The 24,713-nt window shown below is 53.5% G+C and overlaps 2 protein-coding genes across 2 annotated transcripts; both read left to right on the plus strand.

Annotated features, from left to right (window-relative positions):
* Nucleotides 1-8,550: 8,550 nt before the first annotated feature.
* On the plus strand, nucleotides 8,551-10,534 carry LOC311513171 (uncharacterized protein). The gene is made up of 2 exons (XM_084614828.1): nucleotides 8,551-9,436; nucleotides 10,019-10,534. Exons 1-2 carry the CDS (start codon nucleotides 8,845-8,847, stop codon nucleotides 10,201-10,203), a joined length of 777 nt encoding a protein of 258 aa, XP_084470954.1. The 5' UTR covers nucleotides 8,551-8,844; the 3' UTR covers nucleotides 10,204-10,534.
* A 3,877-nt stretch (nucleotides 10,535-14,411) lies between these two features.
* CACTIN (cactin, spliceosome C complex subunit) lies at nucleotides 14,412-23,485 on the plus strand (the record flags this gene model as incomplete). The annotated part of the gene is given in 12 exon segments (XM_084614596.1): nucleotides 14,412-14,516; nucleotides 14,518-14,622; nucleotides 14,624-14,850; nucleotides 15,451-15,940; nucleotides 16,594-16,689; nucleotides 17,145-17,290; nucleotides 17,392-17,554; nucleotides 17,792-17,906; nucleotides 19,343-19,535; nucleotides 20,115-20,237; nucleotides 21,728-22,005; nucleotides 22,695-23,485. Coding segments are annotated over 12 exon segments (2,532 nt in total). The 3' UTR covers nucleotides 23,186-23,485.
* Nucleotides 23,486-24,713: the final 1,228 nt, after the last annotated feature.

Consider the following 24,713-nt stretch of genomic DNA (forward strand, 5'->3'; position numbering starts at 1 on the left):
CAGTGAGAGGCAAAAAGGCATCCTTTAAAAAGTGGAAGTTAAATCCTAATGAGGAAAATAGAAAGGAGCATAAACTCTGGCAAATGAAGTGTAAAAATGTAATTAGGAAGGCCAAAAAAGAATTTGAAGTACAGCTAGCCAAAGACTCAAAAAGTAAAAGCAAAAAAATATTTTAAGTACATCAGAAGCAGGAAGCTGCTAAATAACCAGTGGGTCCACTGGACAATGGAGATGCTAAAGGAGCACTCAGGGACGATGAGGCCATTGCAGAGAAACTAAATGAATTCTTTGCATTGGTCTTCATGATTGATGTGAGGGAGATTCCCAAACCTGAGCCATTCTTTTTAGGTGACAAATCTGAGGAACTGTCCCAGATTGAGATGTCATTAGAGGAGGTTTTGGAACAAATTGATAAACTAAACAGTAATACGTCACCAGAATCAGATGGTATTCACCCAAGAGTTCTGAAGGAACTCAAATGTGAAATTGCAGGACTGCTAACTGTTGACTGTAATTTATCATTTAAATCAGCTTCTGTACCAAATGACTGGAGGATAGCGAATATGATGCAATTTTTTAAAAAGTGCTCCAGAGGAGACCATGGCAATTACAGGCAGCTAAGCCTGACTTCAGTACCCAGCAAACTGGTTGAAACTATAGTAAAGAACAAAATTGTGACACATAGATGAACATAATTTATTGTGTAATAGTCAACATGGTTTTTGTAAAGGGAAATCATGCCTCACCAATCTACACAGTTCTTTGAGGGGCTCAACAAGCATGTGGACAAGGGGGATCCACTGGATATCGTATATTTAGATTTTCAGAAAGCCTTTGACAAGGTCCCTCACCAAAGGCTCTTAAGCAAAGAAAGCAGTCATGGGATAAGAGGGAAGGTTCTTTCATGGATCAGTAACTGGCTAAAAGATAGGAAACAAAGGGGAGGAATAAATGGTCAGTTTTCAGAATGGAGAGAGGTAAATAGGGGTGTCTCCCAGGGGTCTGTACTGGGCCCAGTCCTATTTAACATATTCATAAATGATCTGGAAAAAGGGATAAACAGTGCGGTGGCAAAATTTGCAGATGATACAAAACTATTCAAGGTAGATAAGTCCCAGGCAGACTGCGAAGAGCTAAAAAAGGATCTCTCAGAACTGTGTGACTGGGCAAGAAAATGGCAGATGAAATTCAATGTTGATAAATGCAAAGTAATGCACATTGGAAAACATAATCCCAAGTATACATATAAAATGATGGGGTCTAAATTAGTTGTTACAACTCAAGAAAAAGATCTTGGAGTCATTGTGGAGAGTTCTCTGAAAACATCCACTCAATGTGCAGCGGCAGTCAAAAAAGCAAACAGAACGTTGGGAATCATTAAGAAAGGGATCGATAAGACAGAAAATATCGTATTGCCTCTATAGAAACCCATGGTACACCCACATCTTGAATACTGTGTGCGGATATGGTTGCCCTGTCTCAAAAAAGATACATTGGAATTGGAAAAGGTTCAGAAAAGGGCAACAAAAATGATTAGGGGTATGGCCATTGGCCATTATCTTTGAAAACTCATGACGATCGGGGGAGGTTCCCAACTGGAAAAAGGCTAATGTAGTGCCCATCTTTAAAAAAGGGAAGAAGGAGGATCCAGGGAACTAGGCCAGTCAGCTTCACCTCAGTCCCTGGAAAAATCATGGAGCAGGTCCTCAAGGAATCAATTCTGAAGCACTTAGAGGAGAGGAAAGTGATCAGGAACAGTCAGCATGGATTCACCAAGGGCAAGTCATGCCTGACTAATCTAATTGCCTTCTGTAACAAGATAACTGGCTCTGTGGATGAGGGGAAAGCAGTGGACTTGTTATTCCTTGACTTTAGCAAAGCTTTTGATATGGTCTCCCACAATATTATTGCCAGCAGGTTAAAGAAGTATGGGCTGGATGAATGGACGATAAGGTGGATAGAAAGCTGGCTAGATTGTCGGGCTCAACAGGTAGTGATCAATGGCTCCATGTCTAGTTGGCAGCCGGTATCAAGTGGAGTGCCCCAAGGGTCAGTCCTGGGACCGGTTTTGTTCAATATCTTCATAAATGATCTGGAGGATGGTGTGGATTGTACCCTCAGCAAGTTTGCAGATGACACTAAACTGGGAGGAGAGGTAGATACGCTGGAGGGCAGGGATAGGATACAGAGGGCCCTAGACAAATTAGAGGATTGGGCCAAAAGAAATCTGATGAGGTTCAACAAGGACAAGTGCAGAGTCCTGCACTTAGGACGGAAGAATCCAATGCACTGCTACGGACTAGGGACCGAATGGCTAGGCAGCAGTTCTGCAGAAAAGGACCTAGGGGTTCTTCTTCGAGTGCCTGCTCATATCGATTCCAATTAGGTGTGCGCGCACCGCGTGCACAATCGTCAGAAGATTTTTACCCCAAAAACACTCGGTGGGTCGGCTGAGGCGCCCCCTGGAGTGGCACCTTCATGGCACCGGATATATGCCCCAGCCAACCCAGTGCCCCCTCAGTTCCTTCTAACCGTTGGAACTGTGGAGCACAGCATAGCTGATCTCCACTCTCCCTAGCTTTCTCTCTTAGTACCTGTTAATAGTTGTAATTAGTTGTTAATAGTTGTTTATAGTTGTTAGTAGTTAGTTAGTGTAGTTAGATCACTGTACTTAGTAGGGTGGAGCGGGGTCTTCTCCCCTCTCCCCCATCCCGGTACCGGGGCCCATGCCTGGGTCTCCTGGGCTTCAAACCCTGCTTGGCTTGCCTGAAACCGATGCCAAGCGGAAACCCCCACGACTCTTGTCTAGGGTGTCCGGGGGAATCCCACGAAGCGGACAAGTGCTGCATTTGCAAAGCCTTCAAGCCATGGACCGAAAAGGAGCGGGACTTTAGACTCAAGCATCTCCTTATGGAGGCGGCACGTAGCCTGGTCCCTTCCTCCGTGCACGGGGACTCGGCGTCGTCTTTGGTGCGGAGTGCCCCTGTGGCACCGACTGGTCCAGCACCGCATTCAGACTCTGCTAAAGACTCGTGGCGTCAGGCCGCCCCGGCACCTCCACCACCGCGGTGCCGGTCCCTGTCTCTGGGCCAGAAGAAGAAGCAGCCCAAGCAGGTGCTGACTGATCTTCATCTTTGTCGGTTCGACAGCCACCGACACTTCCCGCACTGCAGTCGGAGCCGCGTCCATTGCTGGAGCGCACAGGACAAGTAACAGCTCCTGCACCTAGAGCTGTCGGTGGACACTCCGATTCCACTCCCGCTGTGGCCAGACCTGATCACTCAGGACCACGGACGACTCTGTCATCCTGACCTGCAATCTCTCCACCTCACAGCGTGGATTCTGCATGGCTAACTCAATCTGAGCTGTGCGACTCTCACTTGATACAGCAGCTCCTTTTGGGTAACAGGAAGCCCTCTACCAGGTCCACATACTTAGCCAAGTGGAAGCGTTTTTCCTGCTGGTGCGCTCAGAGTCATACGGCCCCGCTACAGGCGTCAGTACCTATCATCTTGGACTACCTCCTGTCCTTAAAACAGCAGGGCTTGGCAATATCATCCATCAGAGTGCACCTGGCAGCTATTTCGGCTTTCCACCCGGGCGAAAATGGGCTTTCAGTCTTCTCCAATCCCATGGTCAGCAGATTTCTCAAGGGGTTGGAGCGCCTGTTCCCATGAATTCGACAACCGGTCCCTACGTGGGATCTTAACCTGGTTCTCTCCAAACTCATGGCTGCCCCATTCGAGCTGACGGCCACCTGCTCACTCCTGTACTTTTTCGTGGAAGACAGCTTTCCTCATAGCTATCACTTTGGCGAGGCGTGTGTCTGAGCTCAGGGCACTCACATCGGAACCACCGTATACAGTGTTCCATAAGGACAAGGTACAGCTGTGACCCCACCCGGCCTTCCTCCCTAAGATGGTGTCTGTCTTCTATCTCAACCAGGACATCTTCCTCCCCGTCTTCTACTTGAAGCCACACGCCTCTTGACGGGAACAACAGCTGCACTCCCTGGACGTTCACAGGGCCCTCGCCTTCTACATCAAGCGAACGAAACCTTTCAGGAAAACGTTGCAGCTGTTTGTTGCTGTGGCAGACCGGATAAAGGGCCTTCTGGTCTCCTCCCAGCGCATCTCGTCCTAGATCACATCATGCATTCATGTGTGCTATGACTTGGCTGGTGTCCCAACTACGCACCTTACCGCCCACTCCACGCGGGCTCAGGCTTCATCTTCTACTTTCCTGGCACACGTACCCCTACAGGAGATATGTAGGGCAGCGACTTGGTAATCGGTGCATACCTTCGCTGCCCACTATGCGATTCAGCATTCCAGGAGTGATGCTGCATTTGGTTCAGCAGTCCTTCACTCAGCGACATCTCACTCCGACCCCACCACCTAGGTAAGGCTTGGAAGTCACCTAATTGGAATTGATATGAGCAAGCACTCGAAGAAGAAAAGATGGTTACTCACCTTTGTAACTGTTGTTCTTCGAGATGTGTTGCTCATATCCATTCCAAACCCACCCTCCTTCCCTTCTGTCGACGTAGCCCGCAAGAAGGAACTGAGGGGGCGCTGGATCGGCTGGGGCATATATCCGGCGCCATGGAAGCGCCACTCCAGGGGGTGCCTCAGCCAACCCACTGAGTGTTGCTGGGGTAAAAATCTTCCGACAATTGTGCACGCAGCACACACACACCTAATTGGAATGGATATGAGCAACACATCTCAAAGAACAACAGTTATGTAAGCAGAGCCAGGATAAGCTCCACCCTGACATCTGGTGGTGAGTTGTGGCAAGTTATGGAAAAGAACTTCAGGGGCTGATCTCATTTGCATAGGCGCACCCACCCCCCCTAGCATGAGCCCAAATAGTCACTTTGGCTGCTGTCTGATCCCCAGTTTCTCTGTTATTGGGGCAGGAAGGATAAATTATTATTATCCTGATTATGTGAATCAAGGACACTGGAACTGTACTTGGCCTTTTGTTATGATGGAGGGACTCGCCATCAACTGAGTAGCAATCACTAGGCAAGGGACATGGGTTCCAAAACTCAGCAAATTGAGAGAGGCTGAGGGTAGGTATTAATACTTGGTGGTATGGGCCCTTTGGTGAAGGCCTTACATGCTAATTGCACTTTCTCCTCTCTCCACTGTAGAATGTCGTTGTCTCGTCCCGTTCTCACCCCCCCCCCCCCGCTGGTATTAGCTCATCTTAAGTGATCACTCTCCTTACAGTGTGTATGGTAACACCCATTGTTTCATGTTCTCTGTGTATATAAATCTCCCCACTGTATTTTCTACTGAATGTATCTGATGAAGTGAGCTGTAGCTCACGAAAGCTTATACTCAAATAAATTTGTTAGTCTCTAAGGTGCCACAAGTACTCCTTTTCTTAGCGCTAATTTTGATTCCATTAGGAATATAGTTACAGGCTACTGAATCATAGAATCATAGAATATCAGGGTTGGAAGGGACCTCAGGAGGTCATCTACTCCAACCCCCTGCTCAAAAGCAGGACCCATCCCCAATTAAATCATCCCAGCCAGGGCTTTGTCAAGCCTGACCTTAAAAACTTCTAAGGAAGGAGATTCCACCACCTCCTTAGGCAACGCATTCCAGTGTTTCACCACCATCCTAGTGAAAACGTTTTTCCTAATATCCAACCTAAACCTCCCCCACTGCAACTTGAGACCATTACTCCTTGTCCTGTCCTCTTCCACCACTGAGAATAGTCTAGAACCATCCTCTCTGGAACTACCTCTCAGGTAGTTGAAAGCAGCTATCAAATCCCCCCTCATTCTTCTCTTCTGCAGACTAAACAATCCCAGTTCCCTCAGCCTCTCCTCATAAGTCATGTGTTCCAGACCCCTAATCATTTTTGTTGCCCTTCGCTGGACTCTCTCCAATTTATCCACATCCTTCTTGTAGTGTGGGGCCCAAAACTGGACACAGTACTCCAGATGAGGCCTCACCAATGTCGAATAGAGGGGGACGATCACGTCCCTCGATTTGCTCGCTATGCCCCTACTTATACATCCCAAAATGCCATTGGCCTTCTTGGCAACAAGGGCACACTGCTGGCTCATATCCAGCTTCTCGTCCACTGTCACCCCTAGGTCCTTTTCCGCAGAACTGCTGCCTAGCCATTCGGTCCCTAGTCTGTAGCTGTGCAGTGGGTTCTTCCGTCCTAAGTGCAGGACCCTGCACTTATCCTTATTGAACCTCATCAGATTTCTTTTGGCCCAATCCTCCAATTTGTCTAGGTCCCTCTGTATCCTATCCCTGCCCTCCAGCGTATCTACCACTCCTCCCAGTTTAGTATCATCCGCAAATTTGCTGAGAGTGCAATCCACACCATCTTCCAGATCATTTATGAAGATATTGAACAAAACCGGCCCCAGGACCGACCCCTGGGGCACTCCACTTGACACCGGCTGCCAACTAGACATGGAGCCATTGATCACTACCCGTTGAGCCCGACAATCTAGCCAACTTTCTACCCACCTTATAGTGCATTCATCCAGCCCATATTTCCTTAACTTGCTGACAAGAATACTGTGGGAGACCGTGTCAAAAGCTTTGCTAAAGTCAAGAAACAATACATCCACTGCTTTCCCTTCATCCACAGAACCAGTAATCTCATCATAGAAGGCGATTAGATTAGTCAGGCATGACCTTCCCTTGGTGAATCCATGCTGACTGTTCCTGATCACTTTCCTCTCATGTAAGTGCTTCAGGATTGATTCTTTGAGGACCTGCTCCATGATTTTTCTAGGGACTGAAGTGAGGCTTACTGGCCTGTAGTTCCCAGGATCCTCCTTCTTCCCTTTTTTAAAGATTGGCACTACATTAGCCTTTTTCCAGTCATCCGGGACTTCCCCCGTCCACCACAAGTTTTCAAAGATAATGGCCAATGGCTCTGCAATCACAGCCGCCAATTCCTTCAGCACTCTCGGATGCAACTCGTCCGGCCCCATGGACTTGTGCACGTCCAGTTTTTCTAAATAGTCCCTAACCACCTCTATCTCCACAGAGGGCTGGCCATTTATTCCCCATGTTGTGATGCCCAGCACAGCAGTCAGTTACTAAGAGCTGAAATCACTGAGTGTTGTGTTCAGTATTGGGGGGCCGGAAGATATATGGCGGAGCAGTTCGTGAGATGGCTGGAGCGGCTCATGGGATGGCTGGCAGAGCAGAGCGGCTGGTGGAGCAGAGCGGTTTGTGGGGCAACTGGAGCAGCTCATGGGGTGTGGCTAGCAGAGCGGAGCGATGGCTGGTAGAGCGGAGCCCCATGGAGAGGTGGGGCAATCGGCTTTGGACCACGTAAGGTGCCCCTTAATCCCCCATCTCCACCCAGGTTGGGAGGTAAAACTCTGCAAATAAACTTTTGAACTCTGGCGCTGCACTGACCAGGGACAGAGACTTTTGGGTTGTTGGACTTTTGGGACTTGGGTTGCTGGACTCAAGAACCAAAGGGAAAGGACACGCCCCAATTTGCTTGGGGTGGGTTTTTTGCTCATGGCTTGTGTTATGAATCCTGTTGGTGGTGTTTCCCCAACATAATGCCACATTGTTTCTCTCTGTTATTAAAAGGCTTTTGCTACACTCAGACTCTGTGCTTGTGAGAGGGCTTCCTCTCTTAGAGGCGCCCAGCGGGGGTGGTATATATTTGTCCCAGGTCACTGGGTGGGGGCTTGAGCTGGTTTTGCATTGTGTTATTGGAATGGAACCCCTAGATACTGAACCTGGCCCTTTTTGCTGCCAACTCTGATGGGCAGAAGGGTTACAGTTACAAAGGTGAGTAATCGTCTTTTATAGTGGACGAGAAGCTGGATATGAGTCAACAGTGTGCCCTTGTCACCAAGAAGGCCAATGGCATTTTGGGATGTATAAGTAGGGGCATTGCCAGCAGATCGAGGACGTGATCATTCCCCTCTATTTAGGCTGGATATTAGGAAAAACTTTTTCACTAGGAGGGTGGTGAAGCCCTGGAATGTGTTCCCTAGGGAGGTGGTGGAATCTCCTTCCTTAGAAGTTTTTAAGGTCAGGCTTGACAAAGCCCTGGCTGGGATGATTTAGTTGGGGATTGGTCCTGCTTTGAGTAGGGGGTTGGACTAGATGACCTCCTGAGGTGTCTTCCAACCCTGATATTCTATGATTCTATGGAACGGCTTCTGTGTGGGGAGAGATTAATAAGACCGGGACTTTTCAGCTTTGAAAAGAGATGACTAAGGGGGGATATGATAGAGGTCTATAAAATCATGACTGGTGTGGAGAAAATAAATAAGCAAGTGTTATTTACTCCTTCTCATAACACAAGAACTAGGGGCCACCAAATGAAATTAATAGGCAGCAGACTTAAAACAAACAAAAGGAAGTATTTTTTTCACCCAACACACAGGCAACCTGTGGAACTCTTTGCCAGAGGATGCTGTGAAGGCCAAGACTATAACAGGGTTAAAAAAAGAACTAAATAAATTCATGGAGAATTGGTCTACACTAGGACTTTAGGTCGAATTTAGCAGCGTTAAATCGATGTAAACCTGCACCCGTCCACATGATGAAGCCCTTTATTTCGACTTAAAGGGCTCTTAAAATCGATTTCCTTACTCCACCCCTGACAAGTGGATTAGCGCTTAAATCGGCCTTGCCGGCTCGAATTTGGGGTACTGTGGACACAATTCGACGGTACTGGCCTCCGGGAGCTATCCCAGAGTGCTCCATTGTGACCGCTCTGGACAGCACTCTCAACTCAGATGCACTGGCCAGGTAGACAGGAAAAGAACCGCAAACTTTTGAATCTCATTTCCTGTTTGGCCAGCGTGGCAAGCTGCAGGTGACCATGCAGAGCTCATCAGCAGAGGTGACCATGATGGAGTCCCAGAATCGCAAAAGAACTCCAGCATGGACCGAACGGGAGGTACGGGATCTGGTCGCTGTTTGGGGAGAGGAATCCGTGCTATCAGAACTCCATTCCAGTTTTCAAAATGCCAAAACCTTTGTCAAAATCTCCCAGGGCATGAAGGACAGAGGCCATAACAGGGACCTGAAGCAGTGCCACCTGAAACTTAAGGAGCTGAGGCAAGCCTACCAGAAAACCAGAGAGGCGAACAGCCGCTCCAGGTCAAAGCCCCAAACATGCCACTTCTATGATGAGCTGCATGCCATTTTAGGGGGTTCAGCCACCACTACCCCTGCCATGTTGTTTGACTCCTTCAATGGAGATGGAGGCAACACGGAAGCAGGTTTTGGGGACGAAGAAGATGAGGATGATGATGATGATGATGAGGTTGTAGATAGCTCACAGCAAGCAAGCGGAGAAACCGGTTTTCCCGACAGCCAGGAACTGTTTCTCACCCTGGACCTGGAGCCAGTACCCCCTGAACCCACCCAAGGCTGCTTCCTGGACCCGGCAGGCGGAGATGGGACCTCCGGTGAGTGTACCTTTTAAAATACTATACATGGTTTAAAAGCAAGCATGTGAAAGGATTACTTTGCCCTGGCATTCACGGCTCTCCTGGATGGACTCCCAAAGCCTTTGCAAAAGGTTTCTGGGGAGGGCAGCCTTATTGCGTCCTTCATGGTAGGACACTTTACCACTCCAGGCCAGTAACACATACTCGGGAATCATTGTACAACAAAGCATTGCAGTGTATGTTTGCTGGCATTCAAACAACATCCGTTCTTTATCTCTCTGTGTTATCCTCAGGAGAGTGAGATATAATTCATGGTCACCTGCTTGAAATAGAGTGCTTTTCTTCAGGGGACACTCAGAGGTTCCTGCTGGGCTGTTTGCCTGTGGCTAAACAGAAGTGTTCCCCACTGTTAGCCACAGGAAGGGGGGAGGGTTGAGGGGGTAGTCACGCGGTGGGGGGAGGCAAAATGCGACCTTGTACCGAAAGCACATGTGCTATGTATGTAATGTTAACAGCAAGGTTTACCCTGAAAGAGTGTAGCCACTGTTTTATAAAATGTGTCTTTTTAAATACCGCTGTCCCTTTTTTTTTCTCCACCAGCTGCATGTGTTTCAATGATCACAGGATCTTCTCCTTCCCAGAGGCTAGTGAAGATTAGAAAGAAAAAAAAACGCACTCGAGAAGAAATGTTCTCCGAGCTCATGCTGTCCTCCCACACTGACAGAGCACAGATGAATGCGTGGAGGCAAAGAATGTCAGAGTGCAGGAAAGCACAAAATGACTGAGAGGAGAGGTGGTGGGCTGAAGAGAGTAAGTGGCGGGATGAAGAGAGTAAGTGGCGGGCTGAAGACAGGGCTGAAGCTCAAATGTGGTGGCAGCGTGATGAGAGGAGGCAGGATTCAATGCTGAGACTGCTGCAGGACCAAACCAGTATGCTCCAGTGTATGGTTGAGCTGCAGCAAAGGCAGCTGGAGCACAGACTGCCACTGCTGCCCCTCTGTAACCAACCGCCCTCCTCCCCAAGTTCCATAGCCTCCACACCCAGACGCCCAAGAACGTGGTGGGGGGGCCACCGGCCAACCAGCCACTCCGCCACAGAGGATTGCCGAAAAAAATGAAGGCTGGCATTCAATAAATTTTAAAGTTGTAAACTTTTAAAGTGCTGTGTGGCATTTTCCTTCCCTCCTCCACCACCCCTCCTGGGCTACCTTGGTAGTCATCCCCCTATTTGTGTGATGAATGAATAAAGAATGCATGAATGTGAAGCAACAATGACTTTATTGCCTCTGCAAGCGGTGATCGAAGGGAGGAGGGGAGGGTGGTTAGCTTACAGGGAAGTAGAGTGAACCAAGGGGCGGGAGGTTTCATCAAGGAGAAACAAACAGAACTTTCACACCGTAGCCTGGCCAGTCATGAAACTGGTTTTCAAAGCTTCTCTGATGCGTACTGCTCCTTCCTGTGCTCTTCTAACCGCCCTGGTGTCTGGCTGCGCGTAACTAGCAGCCAGGCGATTTGCCTCAACCTCCCACCCTGCCATAAACGTCTCCCCCTTATTCTCACAGATATTGTGGAGCACACAGCAAGCAGTAATAACAGTGGGAATATTAGTTTCGCTGAGGTCTAAGCGAGTCAGTAAACTGCGCCAGCGCGCCTTTAAACGTCCAAATGCCCATTCTACCACCATTCTGCACTTGCTCAGCCTGTAGTTGAACAGCTCCTGACTACTGTCCAGGCTGCCTGTGTACAGCTTCATGAGCCATGGCATTAAGGGGTAGGCTGGGTCCCCAAGGATAACTATGGGCATTTCAACATTCCCAACAGTTATTTTCTGGTCTGGGAATAAAGTCCCTTCCTGCAGCTTTTGAAACAGACCAGAGTTCCTGAAGATGCGAGCGTCATGTACCTTTCCCGGCCATCCCACATTGATGTTGGTGAAACGTCCCTTGTGATCCACCAGAGCTTGCAGCACTATTGAAAAGTACCCCTTGCAGTTTATGTACTCGGCGGCTTGGTGCTCCGGTGCCAAGATAGGGATATGAGTTCCGTCTATGGCCCCACCACAGTTAGGGAATCCCATTGCAGCAAAGCCATCCACTATGACCTGCACATTTCCCAGGGTCACTACCCTTGATATCAGCAGATCTTTGATTGCGTGGGCTACTTGCATCACAGCAGCCCCAACAGTAGATTTGCCCACTCCAGATTGATTCCCAACTGACTGGTAGCTGTCTGGCATTGCAAGCTTCCACAGGGCTATCGCCACTCGCTTCTCAACCGTGAGGGCTGCTCTCATCTTGGTATTCATGCGCTTCAGGGCAGGGGAAAGCAAGTCACAAAGTTCCATGAAAGTGCCCTTATGCATGCGAAAGTTTCGCAGCCACTGGGAATCGTCCCAGACCTGCAACACTATGCGGTCCCACCAGTCTGTGCTTGTTTCCCGAGTCCAGAATCGGCGTTCCACGACATGAACCTGCCCCATTAGCACCATGATGCATGCATTGGCAGGGCCCATGCTTTCAGAGAAATCTGTGTCCATGTCCTGATCACTCACGTGACCGCGCTGACGTCACCTCCTCGCCCAGTATCGCTTTGCCAGGTTCTGGTGCTGCATATACTGCTGGATAATGCGTGAGGTGTTTAATGTGCTCCTAATTGCCAAAGTGAGCTGAGCGGCCTCCATGCTTGCCTTGGTATGGCGTCCGAACAGAAAAAAGGCGCGGAATGATTGTCTGCCGTTGCTCTGACGGAGGGAGGGGCGACTGACGACATGGCTTACAGGGTTGGCTTCAGGGAGCTAAAATCAACAAAGGGGGTGGCTTTACATCAAGGAGTATTTCAGGCAGGACTTCACGGAGGGTTCCAATAAGAAATGGTGCACCTAAGTTATTGCTCTTATTGGAACAAGGAGGTTAGTCTGGCCTCTGATTGATACATGGCTAGATTTACCTCGCTGCACCTTCTCTGTGAGTGACTGCAGTGTGACCTAGAGGAATGAGTCCCCTAGACAGGGGAGGAGGCAAATGAGTACCAAACAAATCTGGTCTATTTCTTGTTTTGATCCACTCCATCTATCTTTTACATCTTTGGCTGGCAGCAGACGGTGCAGAAGGACTGCATGCCATCCACATCTCATGGTTGCTCGGCAGAAAATGGTGCAATAGGACTGCTAGCAGTCCGTATCGCCTGCCTGCTCACCATACGACGGTTCAATAGGACTGACTGCAGGACTAAAGAGAATGACCTGGTCAAGTCACTCCAAATTTAGTCCCTGTGCCCATGTCTGCCCAGGCGCTCGTGGCCGACGTGGCCAGGAGCACCTCGGACATGACGATGACGGCTACCAGTCGTACTGTACCGTCTGCTGCCACAAGGCAAGGGGTTGCTGCTACTGTGTAGCAATGCAGTACCACGTCTGCCAGCACCCAGGAGACATACGGTGACGGTTACCTGAGCGGGCTCCATGCTTGCCGTGGTATGGCGTCTGCACAGGTAACTCAGGAAAAAAGGTGCAAAATGATTGTCTGCCCTTGCTTTCACGGAGGGAGGAAGGGAACGGGGGCCTGACGATATGTACCCAGAACCACCCGCGACAATGTTTTAGCCCCATCAGGCATTGGGATCTCAACCCAGAATTCCAATGGGCAGAGGAGACTGCGGGAACTGTGGGATAGCGACCCACAGTGCAACGCTCCGGAAGTCGACTCTAGCCTCCGTACTGTGGAAGCGCTCCGCCGAGTTAATGCACTTAAAGCATTTTCTGTGGGGGGGGACACACTCGAATATATAAAACCGATTTCTAAAAAAACAACTTCTATAAATTCGACCTTATTCCATAGTGTAGACATACCCTAAGTCCATCAATGGCTATTGCCCAGGATGGGCAGAGAAGGTGTCCCTAGCCTCTGTTCACCGGAAGCTGGGAATGGGCGACAGGGGATGGATCAGTTGATGATTGCCTGTTCTGTTCATTCCCTCTGGGGCACCTGGCACTGGCCACTGTCGGAAGACAGGAGACTGGGCTAGATGGATCTTTGGTCTGACCCAGTCTGGCCGTTCTGATGATCTTATGACAGGTCAGAGGGGGTGAGGCTAAATTGTGGAAGCTTTGTAAGTAATAACAAGAAGTTTGTGTTGGAAGAGGGGGGACAGGGTGTGGTGACCTGTTTACAGGACTTGTTGCGGCAAGAAGCTTCCATGCTGTCCGGCCTGAGAAGGGGAAACCGACTTTAGGAGTGGCAAAGAAGCTGTGGATAGTTTAACCTCAAGACTTCTGCATGGCAGGGGTGTTTAAAAACAAGGATCGACCATGGCAACTAGGTAAAAATACCCTCCTCTTCCTCCCCTCCCCCAGCCCCTTCTCAGGGCTCCTCCATGCTCACAGGGCTTGTTTACTGGTGCGGCTGCACCCCTGTAGTGCTTAGCGAAGATTTCACCTCTGCTGATGGGAGAGCTTCGTCCACGGGCGGGGGCAGCTGTGCCCGGTGGGGGAAGCCCCCCCAAGGGCAGAGCGCTGTGGGGGCAGCTGTGCCTGGTGGGGGAAGACCCCCAAGGGCAGAGCGCTGTCTACACCAAGGCCCTGGCCCATCACCTCCCGCTTCATAGAATCTCAGGGTTGGAAGGGACCACAGGAGGTCATCTAGTCCAACCCCCTGCTCAAAGCAGGGCCAGTCCCCAATTCTTGGCCCAGATCCCTAAATGGCCCCCTCAAGGATTGAACTCACAACCCTGGGTTTAGGAGGCCAATGCTCAAACCACTGAGCTATCCCTCCCCTTGGCTCCTGCCCCAGGGAGCCGGAGGCCCCTTGTGCGCGGGGCGGGGCGGGTCGGCGTCGAGCCCAGCACCCGCTGCTGCAGTCTGTGGCCTTGGCGGGGGCCCAACCCCCGCAAGTGTTCCTGGCGCCTGCCCCTTTAAGGGCTGGTCCCGCCCCTCATCGCCGTGACGCACCGGATGCTCCCGCTCAGGGCTTTCATCCCTGCGAGGCCGCCGGCGCTTATGGTTGCCCTAGTAGGTGCCTGTCGGGAGAGCCCAGCAGTAGGGGTCGGAGCTGCTGCTGCTGCCGCCTCGGTCTCGCCGCTCTGTATCGCTGAGGCTCGGGGACGGGGGGCGGCTGGGCGTGGGAGCCGGCGGCCGGGACCGCTGGGGAAAGGCCCGCTCCAGTCAGGCGCTGGGAGGCGCCTGGGAATGCGCCGCTGGGGAGAGAGGCCCCCCGTTGGCCCGGAAGCGGCCGCGCGGCGGAGAGCAGCGGCGCGCTGATGGGGTCCGGGTCGCGGAGCCCCCCGGGGCGCTCGCGGCACCGGAGCCGCAGGGAGGCGGGCGGGTCCCGGGAGAGGAGGCGCCGCCGGTCCCGCTCCGGCTCCAGCGGCGCCAGCAGCGGTGGAGGCGGCCGGGCTCGGGGTCGCGAGACGCGGCGGCGCAGGAAGCCGGGCTCGGGGTGAGGCGCCGCCCCGGACGCGGGGGAGGGGGGTCGGGACAGCCCCAGCCCGGGGGTCTCTGGCCTGGGGCGCGTCGCTTCGCGCCCAGCTCCCGGGTCCGGGCCCCGCTCCAAAGCGCCAGCGCCTCCCCCGTCCCGGGGCAGTCCGAGCCCCTTTGTGCCCAGCCTCGCGTGTGAGGGCTCTGAGAAATCACAGCCCCAGCCCGCCGCCTTCTCCTGGGTCACCCCTGGAGGCCTGAGTCTCGTACGTGCGCTGGCTGGCTGGCTGTGGCTTCATCCCTAATGCAAGCTGCGAGCTGGCAGCAGGAGAGGCGGCCTGACTGCGAGGCACCAGCCCAGGGCCGAAAGTCACGAGAGCCGGGTTCTTTCCCTGGCTCTGCCATTGACTCGCTGCGTGGCTCTAGGGAGCCCGCTTTACCTCTGCCGGGGAAACGTGGCGCGCGCTTACCCATCTCAGGGCTGTTGTGAGGATGAGAGAATGAACGAACGTTTGCACGGCTAGATGGGCAGGGTGCTGTGTCAGCCCTGTGCTGCTATGCAGCCTTTCTCTGAGGTGGTAGCTATCACTAGAGTGTCGTTGTTTTTTTGTTTTTTTTCTAGCTCTGACTCTGATGAGAGGCAGAGATGGGGAAAGAAGAAAAGCAAAAGCAGGGACCGGCACCGCAAAAGCCAGAAGAAACGCCGCTCTCGGTCACGGGATCACTTCTCTAGCTCAGACTCTGAGGCAGAGAGAGAGAAAAAAAGAGGCCGCAGCAGAGAGAGGAGAAGAAAGCGATCCTATTCCAGGTCTTCTGTGTCCTCCGTCACATCTCCCTCTCCTTCACGTTCCCACAGCTCCAGGGAGGAGCTGGGGCAACAGCTGAGCCTTCAGGAGCGACTCAGGCTAAAAGAGGAGAAGAAGAAGCAGGCTGAGATGATGAAGGCGTTGGAAACACCAGAGGAGAAGAGGGCTAGGCGGCTGGCGAAGAAGGAAGCCAAGGAGAGGAAAAAGCGTGAGAAGATGGGCTGGGGGGAGGAATACATGGGCTACACCAACACTGATAACCCCTTTGGGGACAACAATCTGCTAGGCACCTTCATCTGGAGCAAGGTGAGGCCTCTCTCCACCTCAGCTGGCAGTGAGGTGGGGGGATAAATGAGGTCTTCCCTCCCCCAAGCATCCCAATTCTTGAGATAATCAGGGCCGTGCTGCTCCCCATGGTAGAGCTTCCCCCGTGGACCCTCAGTCTGTTCAGCATTGCACGTACTGGCTGAGCTGCTGCGGAGAGGGCCAAGGGGTGATGGTGCAGGGTCAGGGATGATGAGGTGCAGGGAGGTACGCGTTTGCCTGGAGTGAGTTGGGGGAGGAATTGGAAAATGCTAGGAACAGCAAAGCAAAAGTGAGGGTGAAACCTGCACTGAGGACATGCTGGAGAGGCACCCACTTGTTTTGAGCAATTCTCTTAAAGATCCAGTGCAGTTTTATTCAGCCTGCCACTGAAAACCTATGCATTACATAGAACTTAATTTAAATGGGATGGTGGGTTCTTGTGTATCCACATTGAGGCTGCCCCAGCTAAATTCCTGGGGACCACTGGTTGAGTTTTAGTTCCACAGCATCATCTGCAGTGAGGTGGAGTGTGTGGATGGTATGTACTTAGCACCCTGCAGAGGGTTTGTGTTGGGGACTTCCTGCCACTTCACAAATGACAACTGAGAGGCCTGTTGGGGGCCTAATTCCTCTTGGTGTGTGATTGATTATAGGCCCTGGAGAAGAAAGGGATCGGTCACCTGGAGGAGAAAGAACTGAAGGAAAGAAACAAACGAATCCAGGAAGACAACCGCCTGGAGCTGCAGAAGGTGAACGCCAATAGACCTTCTCTGCCTGTGATCTGCAGCGGAGCTTAATGCGGGCGAGGGCACTGACCCCAATATAAGTCACTTGGTTACTGGTGGCTGTCTTATTCCCCCCTGCCTCCACCAAGTCTAACACTCCCATCTTTGGCATGTGTGGTGACAGGGATGTGGTGGTCCAAGCAGGTTCTTGTCTCTGCACAGAGATGGTGTCCTATTCTCAATACTGAATCCTCAGAATGAACTGGTCCGTGGTCTCTTTAATGACACGCTATTAAACCAATAGAGATCTCAGTGCCCCCCAGCCAGCAGGGCCAGTCGTGGGGAATGGGGCAGTTTTGCACTGGGTTGGATTTGAAGATAGCATCCATTAGTTCACATGCTGGGACCGGCTGAGCCTTTGGGGAATGGATGGTGCCCCAGGCTCTGCACTGCAACAGTTTTCCCTCTCTCTGAGACAGGTGAAGCAGCTGCGCTTGGAACGGGAGCGAGAAAAGGCAATGCGCGAGCAGGAGCTGGAGATGCTGCAGCGGGAGAAGGAGGCGGAGCACTTCAAAACCTGGGAGGAGCAAGAGGACAACTTCCACCTCCACCAGGCTAAGCTGCGGTAGGTGGGCACCAGCGACTTGTCTCAGGCCTGTGTGCTGGGGGCAGGCACGGTCTGAGACCTGGTAGCCAGAGCTCAGCGTGTTCTCTTGTTACCTGCAGATCAAAAATCCGGATCCGGGATGGCCGTGCCAAACCCATCGACTTGCTGGCCAAGTACATCAGTGCAGAGGATGATGACCTGGCGGTGGAAATGCATGAGCCATACACATTCCTGAATGGCCTGACGGTCTCCGACATGGAGGATCTGCTGGAGGATATCCAGGTACCTCTCCCCAGTACTGCTGCTTCCAGGCCTCCATTCTCTAGCTGGGGAGATTAGGTGCTGTCCGACCTTCCTTCCTGTCCTTTGCACGCTGTCCCTGTGCCCCACCTCTGGTGCTCATCAGCCCTGCCTCCAGTGCTCACTGGAATAGCAACATCTGCAGCTGCAAATGGCCTGATTCAAATAGCAGCACCAGGCCAGGCTTCGCATCTGACTTCATATGGCTCTTTGTTTCAGGTTTATATGGAACTGGAGCAGGGCAAGAATGTGGATTTCTGGAGGGACATGACCATTATCACTGAGGACGAGATAGCCAAACTCCGTAAACTAGAGGCTTCTGGGAAAGGCCCAGGTAAGGGGGAGAAGAATGCTGGCTGTTGGCACCTGCATTGCTTATGCACAGCAGTGCAGGTGAGAGAGGGTGATAGAGGGGAACATGGCCTAGTAGTTAGAGTAGAGGCCTGTGCTTTTGCTCTGCCCCATCTCACTCTCTGACCTTCGTCAGATTGCTTCTCCGCTCTGAGCTGTTGTCACTGACGCGGTGACGTCCCTGCTGTGAGGTCTGCACTGTCTGTATAGTGCCAAGCAGGCTCGAGGGTGCTGTAAAATAATCACAGAGCTACATGAAACCGTGGTTCTGGCGTGTGGGCGATTCCCGGGCCTGGAACTCTCGGTTGCCTGGCTCTAGTAAAGAGCCCTCAGCTGTCCCGGATTGCAGGTGCAGGCTGAGCCTGGAGGCTCTAACCAAGCCAAGTGAATTCCCTTGCCTTTGTATAGAGAACTCAGTAACGTGTACAGTTGCTTGTCTGCCCAGTGGTGATGTCAGCTCTGGCAGGTAAAATCCTGAGTCTCATGATTGCGGCTCCCCAGCCTTGCTTCTGTGGCCTGTATCAAAGAGCTTTGCTCGCTGGCAGTTGCAATTTCTGTTGCTGCTGCCAGGGAGTGCCCATGTGCAGTTATTGCTCTTCCTGTTTGAGCTAAGTGGAACTGAGGCCCCATGGCTCCGTCCTGCCTGCGAAGAGATGGGGCCCGGAGGTCGCTGCAGAACCACTGGCACAGTGAGCGACAGCTTCCCACGCTCAGAGCACGATCCTGTCACCTGAACCCAAGCTTGTGCCAAAGCTCCTGGGTTAGGAACTCTCTGCCAAGAGCCTGGTAAAAGATAGGGTGTGGCATGTGCATCGTAGCCCAGGCCCCCATCCTGAATGGTGCTTGGTACTCAATGCACATCAAAGGGAGAGAGGTTTAGGTTGGATATTAGGAGAAACTTTAGCTAGGAGGGTGGTGAAGCACTGGGATGGGTTACCCAGGGAGGTGGTGGAATCTCCTTCCTTTGAAGTTTTTATGGTCAGGCTTGACAAAGCCCTGGCTGGGATGATTTAGTTGGGGTAGGTCCTGCTTTGAGCAGGGGGTTGGACTAGATGACCTCGTGAGGTCCCTTCCAACTCTAATATTCTCTGAATCGAGGGCACTCTGTGCTTGGCGGGTTTGGGCCCTGCCAAATGACCCTGTTCAAATGGCCTTCAGTCTGTAACTGGTGGGCTCTGGCTGGACGGAAAGTGCTGGGATTAGCCAAGCAATACCTAACATCTGGGCAGGGAGAATCCAGCAGGGGTTCAGTGGGGTTCGTGCACCAGGCAGTGAGGTGCACTGATGGAGTGTCCGATTTTGGAGGGTGGCCCAGTGCAGGCCTAGACTCTGCATTGTGGCTCAGTAACTGGTGGGTCATTCTCCCCCTTAGCGCCCATTGAGACTAACTCGTGTTAACCCTCATTTGTCTTGCGACAGGAGAGCGCCGAGAAGGAGTCAATGCCTCCGTTAGCTTGGACGTGCAGTCAGTGTTCAAGGGGAAGACATACAACCAGCTGCAAGTGATCTTCCAAGGGATCGAGGGCAAGATCCGAGCCGGGGGGCCCAACCTGGACATCGGTTACTGGGAGAGTTTGCTGCAGCAGCTTAAAGCGTATATGGCCCGGGCCAGGTGAGCAGGAGGGGGAACATATCCCGTCAGGGCTGCACCCTCAAGGTGGGGTATCAACACCTGCCTGCAGTGGGTGGTATTGGGGAATTGTGGCACAGATCACGGGAGTGGGAGGTGTGCCAAGATGCCAAGCCGGACGTGGGCATTTTAGTCCCCTCCCAGCTGGTTATGGGTTGCTTCCCTTCTGGGGTTGAGGGGAAGGAGAGTGCCTAATGTCTCCTTTAGCCTTGGTGACTGGTTCAGATGCTGCACAGGACAAAGGCTAATATGGAGTCCGCTCTTCTTTCGTCGCCCCCCACAATGACTGGGGCTCAAGCTGTCTGATCACGAACCATCAGATTGCAGGAGTCAGCTGCGTGCCCACCATGGACCCTGTCTGTGTAGGTCTCGCTGGGAGCATTGCTGAAACCTTCGGGGCAGGACTCTGGGCGCTGAGCCCATGTTTCGCACCTTGTTCTGGTGTTGTGTGAGTGAAACATAGTGAGTTTCTGCTGGATGCCCAGGGGGTCCCAGCCCGGAGGGCTCAGGGGAAGGCTGTGCTGGGGGCCTCACCCTTTTGCTCTCGTCACTTCTTTGCAGGCTTCGGGAGCGGCACCAGGACGTGCTGCGCCAGAAGCTGTACAAGCTGAAGCAGGAGCAGGGAGTGGAGAGTGAGCCTCTTTTCCCCATCCTGAAGAAGGAGCCGTCTTCTCCCAGCAACAGGTACACAGGGTGGGCAGGTTTCAGAGTAACAGCCGTGTTAGTCTGTATTCGCAAAAAGAAAAGGAGGACTTGTGGCACCTTAGAGACTAACCAATTTATTTGAGCATGAGCTTTCGTGAGCTACAGCTCACTTCATCGGATGCATACCGTGGAAACTGCAGCAGACATGCACAGGACAGTGGGGTAGGAGGGGGTATTGTTTCATGGTCTCTGTGTGTATATAATGTCTTCTGCAGTTTCCACGGTATGCATCCGACAGGGTGGGCAATAACCCTGCTTAGCTTCTGGCAGCAGAAGGATATTTAGCTCCGACCCCCGAGAGTACTCCCTCTGCTGAGCATCCCCCAAGGCCTAGTGGTGGCTGAACAGCACAGCCCAGCAGGTAGTGCACAGGAATCTGGGGTTCAGTTCCAGGTTTTGCTGCTGCCTCGCTGTGACTTGGCTGAAGTCACTTCCCCTTGCTGCCCTCGGCTTCCCCATCTGCACAGCAGGGCTAACCAAGTGAAGCCTCCTTCCTAAAGTGCCTTGAGATCTGTGGATGAAGGGCAAAGGGTTGCTGGCGTGTCCCATGGACAAGGTTTGCAATGAGGTTTTTAGTAACAGTTGGATTCCCAAACCTCTCTAAAATCCACCTGTGAAGTTGGGTTGACTATTGAGCTGCCGTGTCGGGCTGGGGGGAGTTGATTGGACTGAGAAGTTCCCAAGAGCCAGCTCCCAAGCAATGGGAAGGTCGGCTGGCTTCGAGCATTGTTGTGCACACAGATAGGAAGCGTAGGTATGGGCAGGTTTCATGTGACCCCCTCCATCTCTGGGCTTACCTCTCCTCGTTTCCACCTAGCCTCTGTGATTGAAGAGGAGTAACGGCACCTGAGGGGGTTCCCTCCAGTCGAGTTCCTGCCGTTTTAGGCAAATATTCCCCCCCATTGACCCCCAGACGATGGATCCATCAAGGTGCCACCATCCTTCCAGAGGCCAGCATCAGTGCCTTGTCACGAGCACTGCAGGGTGGATTCTTCCCTTCTGGGGCATGTATCATCCATCCTCCCTCAGCAGCCTTGCACCAGCCCTGGACAACAGAATGTCCAGTTCTGAGTGTAGTGTTTTGGGGGTGTTCACATCAACAGCCCATCCCCATGCCCCCGCCTGCCAGAAGTCCTCTCTCCTGGGAGGAAGGGCAGGGTGGGGTTGCCCTGGAGCAGGAGTAGCCCGCGGAAGGTTCATGTTTGTGAGGCAGCTTCACTGTGTTTGGCCTCTGTAGGCTGCAAAAGCTGGACGGTGCCAGGACGGCACAGGTAGGACGAGTGTCTGCAGAAGAGGCATGGTGGATTCACCCTGCAGAAGGCAATGCTCTGTGGGAGCACAGACACCCACAGGCGTTAGAGCTGTCCTCACTGTCCTTCCACGCTGCCTGAGCCTGCCCTGTGTGACCTGTCCGTCCAGGTTCTCACCCGGCCCCCAGCGCCGTAACCTCTCTCCCCTCTGCCTTGCAGGCCGGACCCAGAGGAGAGCGCTCCAGCGCACCCTGGCCCCTCCACAGTGGGAGCCTCCTCGGAGGGGGGTGGAGAGGCAGAGGCCAAGGGCGAGGGGGAAGGGGAAGCAGTGCTGATGGAGGAGGACCTGATTCAGCAGAGCCTGGATGACTACGACGCCGGGAGGTACAGCCCCAGGCTGCTGAACTCCCATGAGCTGCCCTGCGACGCCCATGTGCTAGAGGCTGAGGAGGATCTCCAGCGGCTGCTGCTCTTGAGACAACAGCTCCAGGCCACAGGTACAGCTGCTGGATGGCGTGGGTGCCCCATGGCCTGGGTGTGCTCGTCTTCTCAGGGTCTCTGTGTCACTGAGAGGTGCTGGCTGGCAAGTTCATTAAGGCACTGCCTATGTCCAGATTTCAGGGCCTTCCCCACTGGGCGCAAGGCCTGGGTCTCTAAGATAACAGCAGTTCGCATGGGGGCTGCAGAGCAGCTCCCTGGGGAAGGCCTAGCAGCCTCCTTGCTGGGGACCGACTCGGCAAAGCCCTGGGGAGTCTGTGCCTGCCTCATGGTGTGTGGGATGAGGGGCTGGAGGAGCTTGAGCAGACCTGGGACCCACTAACCTGGGGTTTGGGTATCAAGCAGCCAGCCCATTCCCTTGGAGCCCAAGCCGGAGCCCTCTGCTCTCCCCTGTTCTCAGTAGCCTCCAGCGTGGCCACTTGCATTGTAACCAATTGAAGGGGCTCCTCCCTTCCCTCCTTAGTATGCCACAGACCAGCCCCCAGCGCAAGCCTCGGGCTGCTGGGGGTGGAGCCGTCAGGCCTCAAGTCCCCCTTCCCAGATTGGGTCCTGTTGGGGTAGATCCAGTGGTGTTGCCTCATCCTGGGCTGCCCTGGGAGGGTGCCAGGCCTGCGCCCCCGGAGTAGCCGTGCTACAGGCCCTGCCCCCCAGGCTTCCCTCTAACCAACCCCCTGCCCCTTCTCCACAGGAGATGCTAGCGAGAGCGCCGAGGACATTTTCTTCCGCAGGGCCAAGGAGGGCATGGGAGCCGACGAGGCCCAGTTCAGTGTGGAGATGCCCCTGACGGGCAAGGCCTACCTATGGGCCGACAAGTACCGACCCCGGAAGCCCCGCTTCTTCAACCGGGTCCACACAGGCTTTGAGTGGAACAAGTACAACCAGACGCACTACGACTTCGACAACCCGCCACCCAAGATCGTGCAGGGCTACAAGTTCAACATCTTCTACCCCGACCTGATTGACAAGCGCTCCACGCCTGAGTACTTCCTGGAGGCCTGCCAGGACAACAAGGACTTCGCCATCCTGCGCTTCCACGCTGGCCCGCCCTATGAGGACATCGCCTTCAAGATTGTCAACCGCGAGTGGGAGTACTCGCACCGCCATGGCTTCCGCTGCCAGTTCGCCAATGGCATCTTCCAGCTCTGGTTCCACTTCAAGCGGTACCGTTACCGCAGGTGAGGGCGTCGGCCTTCCACCCGTTGACTCTGGGCTGCCTCCGTTTTGGAGGGTCCCTTTGCGTCATTGCCGGACCCGTGGGCGAGCTCTTTCACCTTCTGCATACGCAGCCCCTGCTCTGTACTGTAGGGGCATTCCCTGCCAGTGGGCCCTCTGGCGCACTCTGTATATTGCTTCGTGTCGGGCGGGGAGGAGGGCAGAGAGGGGGCTCTCCTCTCCTCGTGTTTTTAATGGGCTCTGGTAGGGGATCCTGGGATGGGTGTGGTGCGACTCACCCAGCAAAATAAACCTCGATTCTCTAAACCTGGCGCTCCGTGAGCAAGAGCCCCGCATGGCCTCTGGCCCGCAAGGGGCCAGGAGAGCCCCGAGGCAGTGCTATCCTCCTCCTGCCATCTGCAAAGCAGCTGCTAGAGGGTGGCCAGCACTCATGCTTAACTGTGTCTTCAGTTCGACCAGTCGCTCCCTGGAAAAGCCGTCTGCTCCCATGGGAGCTCCCCTCCTCTCCCCTGTCCATCCTTGCTCTGGGAAGCTAGAATCCCAGGGCGCCGCCCATAGCCATCAGCCCATCCCAGATAACCACAGACGCTGAGCTGCCACCAGCCGCTCCTGGGAACCCCCGCGCCCCCCCGGTGCACTAGTGTGGAAGTGGAAGTGTGCGTGCACAAGCAGAGGGATGTGGCATGAGGTAAAACCACTGTGCCAGACCTGCCCCCTTCCCCTCGCTGCTGGGACGATTCCCAACCTTGGGGGCCAGTGAGAGCGTAGCGGGGCTGAAGGTGTCAGTTGGTGTCTCGGGGGAGGGGATGGTGAGCAGCCAGCACGGTGCTGCAAGCTTCCAGCGACTGCTGCTCGGCAAACAGGCCCCCGCGCTCCGTTCCCGGCTCAGCCCTCAGCTGGGGCCTTGCTTCTCCAGGGTCCGTTTGAGCCTCCCTGGCTCCCTATCAGTCATCTGAGCACCTGCTGCCCCAGTCTGACTGCATCAGTCCAGCCCCTTGCCATGCTCTGTGCCCCCCCCCACTGTCACCTGATTGCCCCTTGCCATGCTCTGTACCCCCCCCCACTGTCACCTGATTGTCCAGAGGGGTACAGAGGTGCAGAATAGAACCCAGGCGTCCTGCCTCCCAGCCTTCTTTACCCAAATTGCCCCATATGCTCACTAGTGGGCTGCCTTCAATGTGGGGCTATCCCCTGCTACCCCAGCGTGCCCTGCCAGGCCACTCTGCAAGCTCCTAACTCCCCTGTTGTAGGGAGCAAGGGTCACGCACTAGCAGCCAGCGGCCTGTGTCCTGACAGGCCTAGCACCGAGGAGCTGACTCTGTGTCCTCAGCTGACTGGGCCTTCCCCTGCTGATGGTTTCCAGGCCTGAGCAGCCCATGCCAGACTCCTCTCAATGGAGATGTTCCCCAGAAGTGGCCTCAACGCCCTTTCTTGTGGGGCCTTCAATGAGAGATCCTGCTTTGGGAGCTTGCCCTGGGATGCTTCCCTCCCTTCTCAGCTAGCCTAGATTCAATTCTCTGCTGGGAACCCAGCA

This window comes from Lepidochelys olivacea (assembly GCF_965140295.1).
Source record: "Lepidochelys olivacea isolate rLepOli2 genome assembly, chromosome: 25".
Lineage (NCBI taxonomy): Eukaryota > Metazoa > Chordata > Testudines > Cheloniidae > Lepidochelys > Lepidochelys olivacea.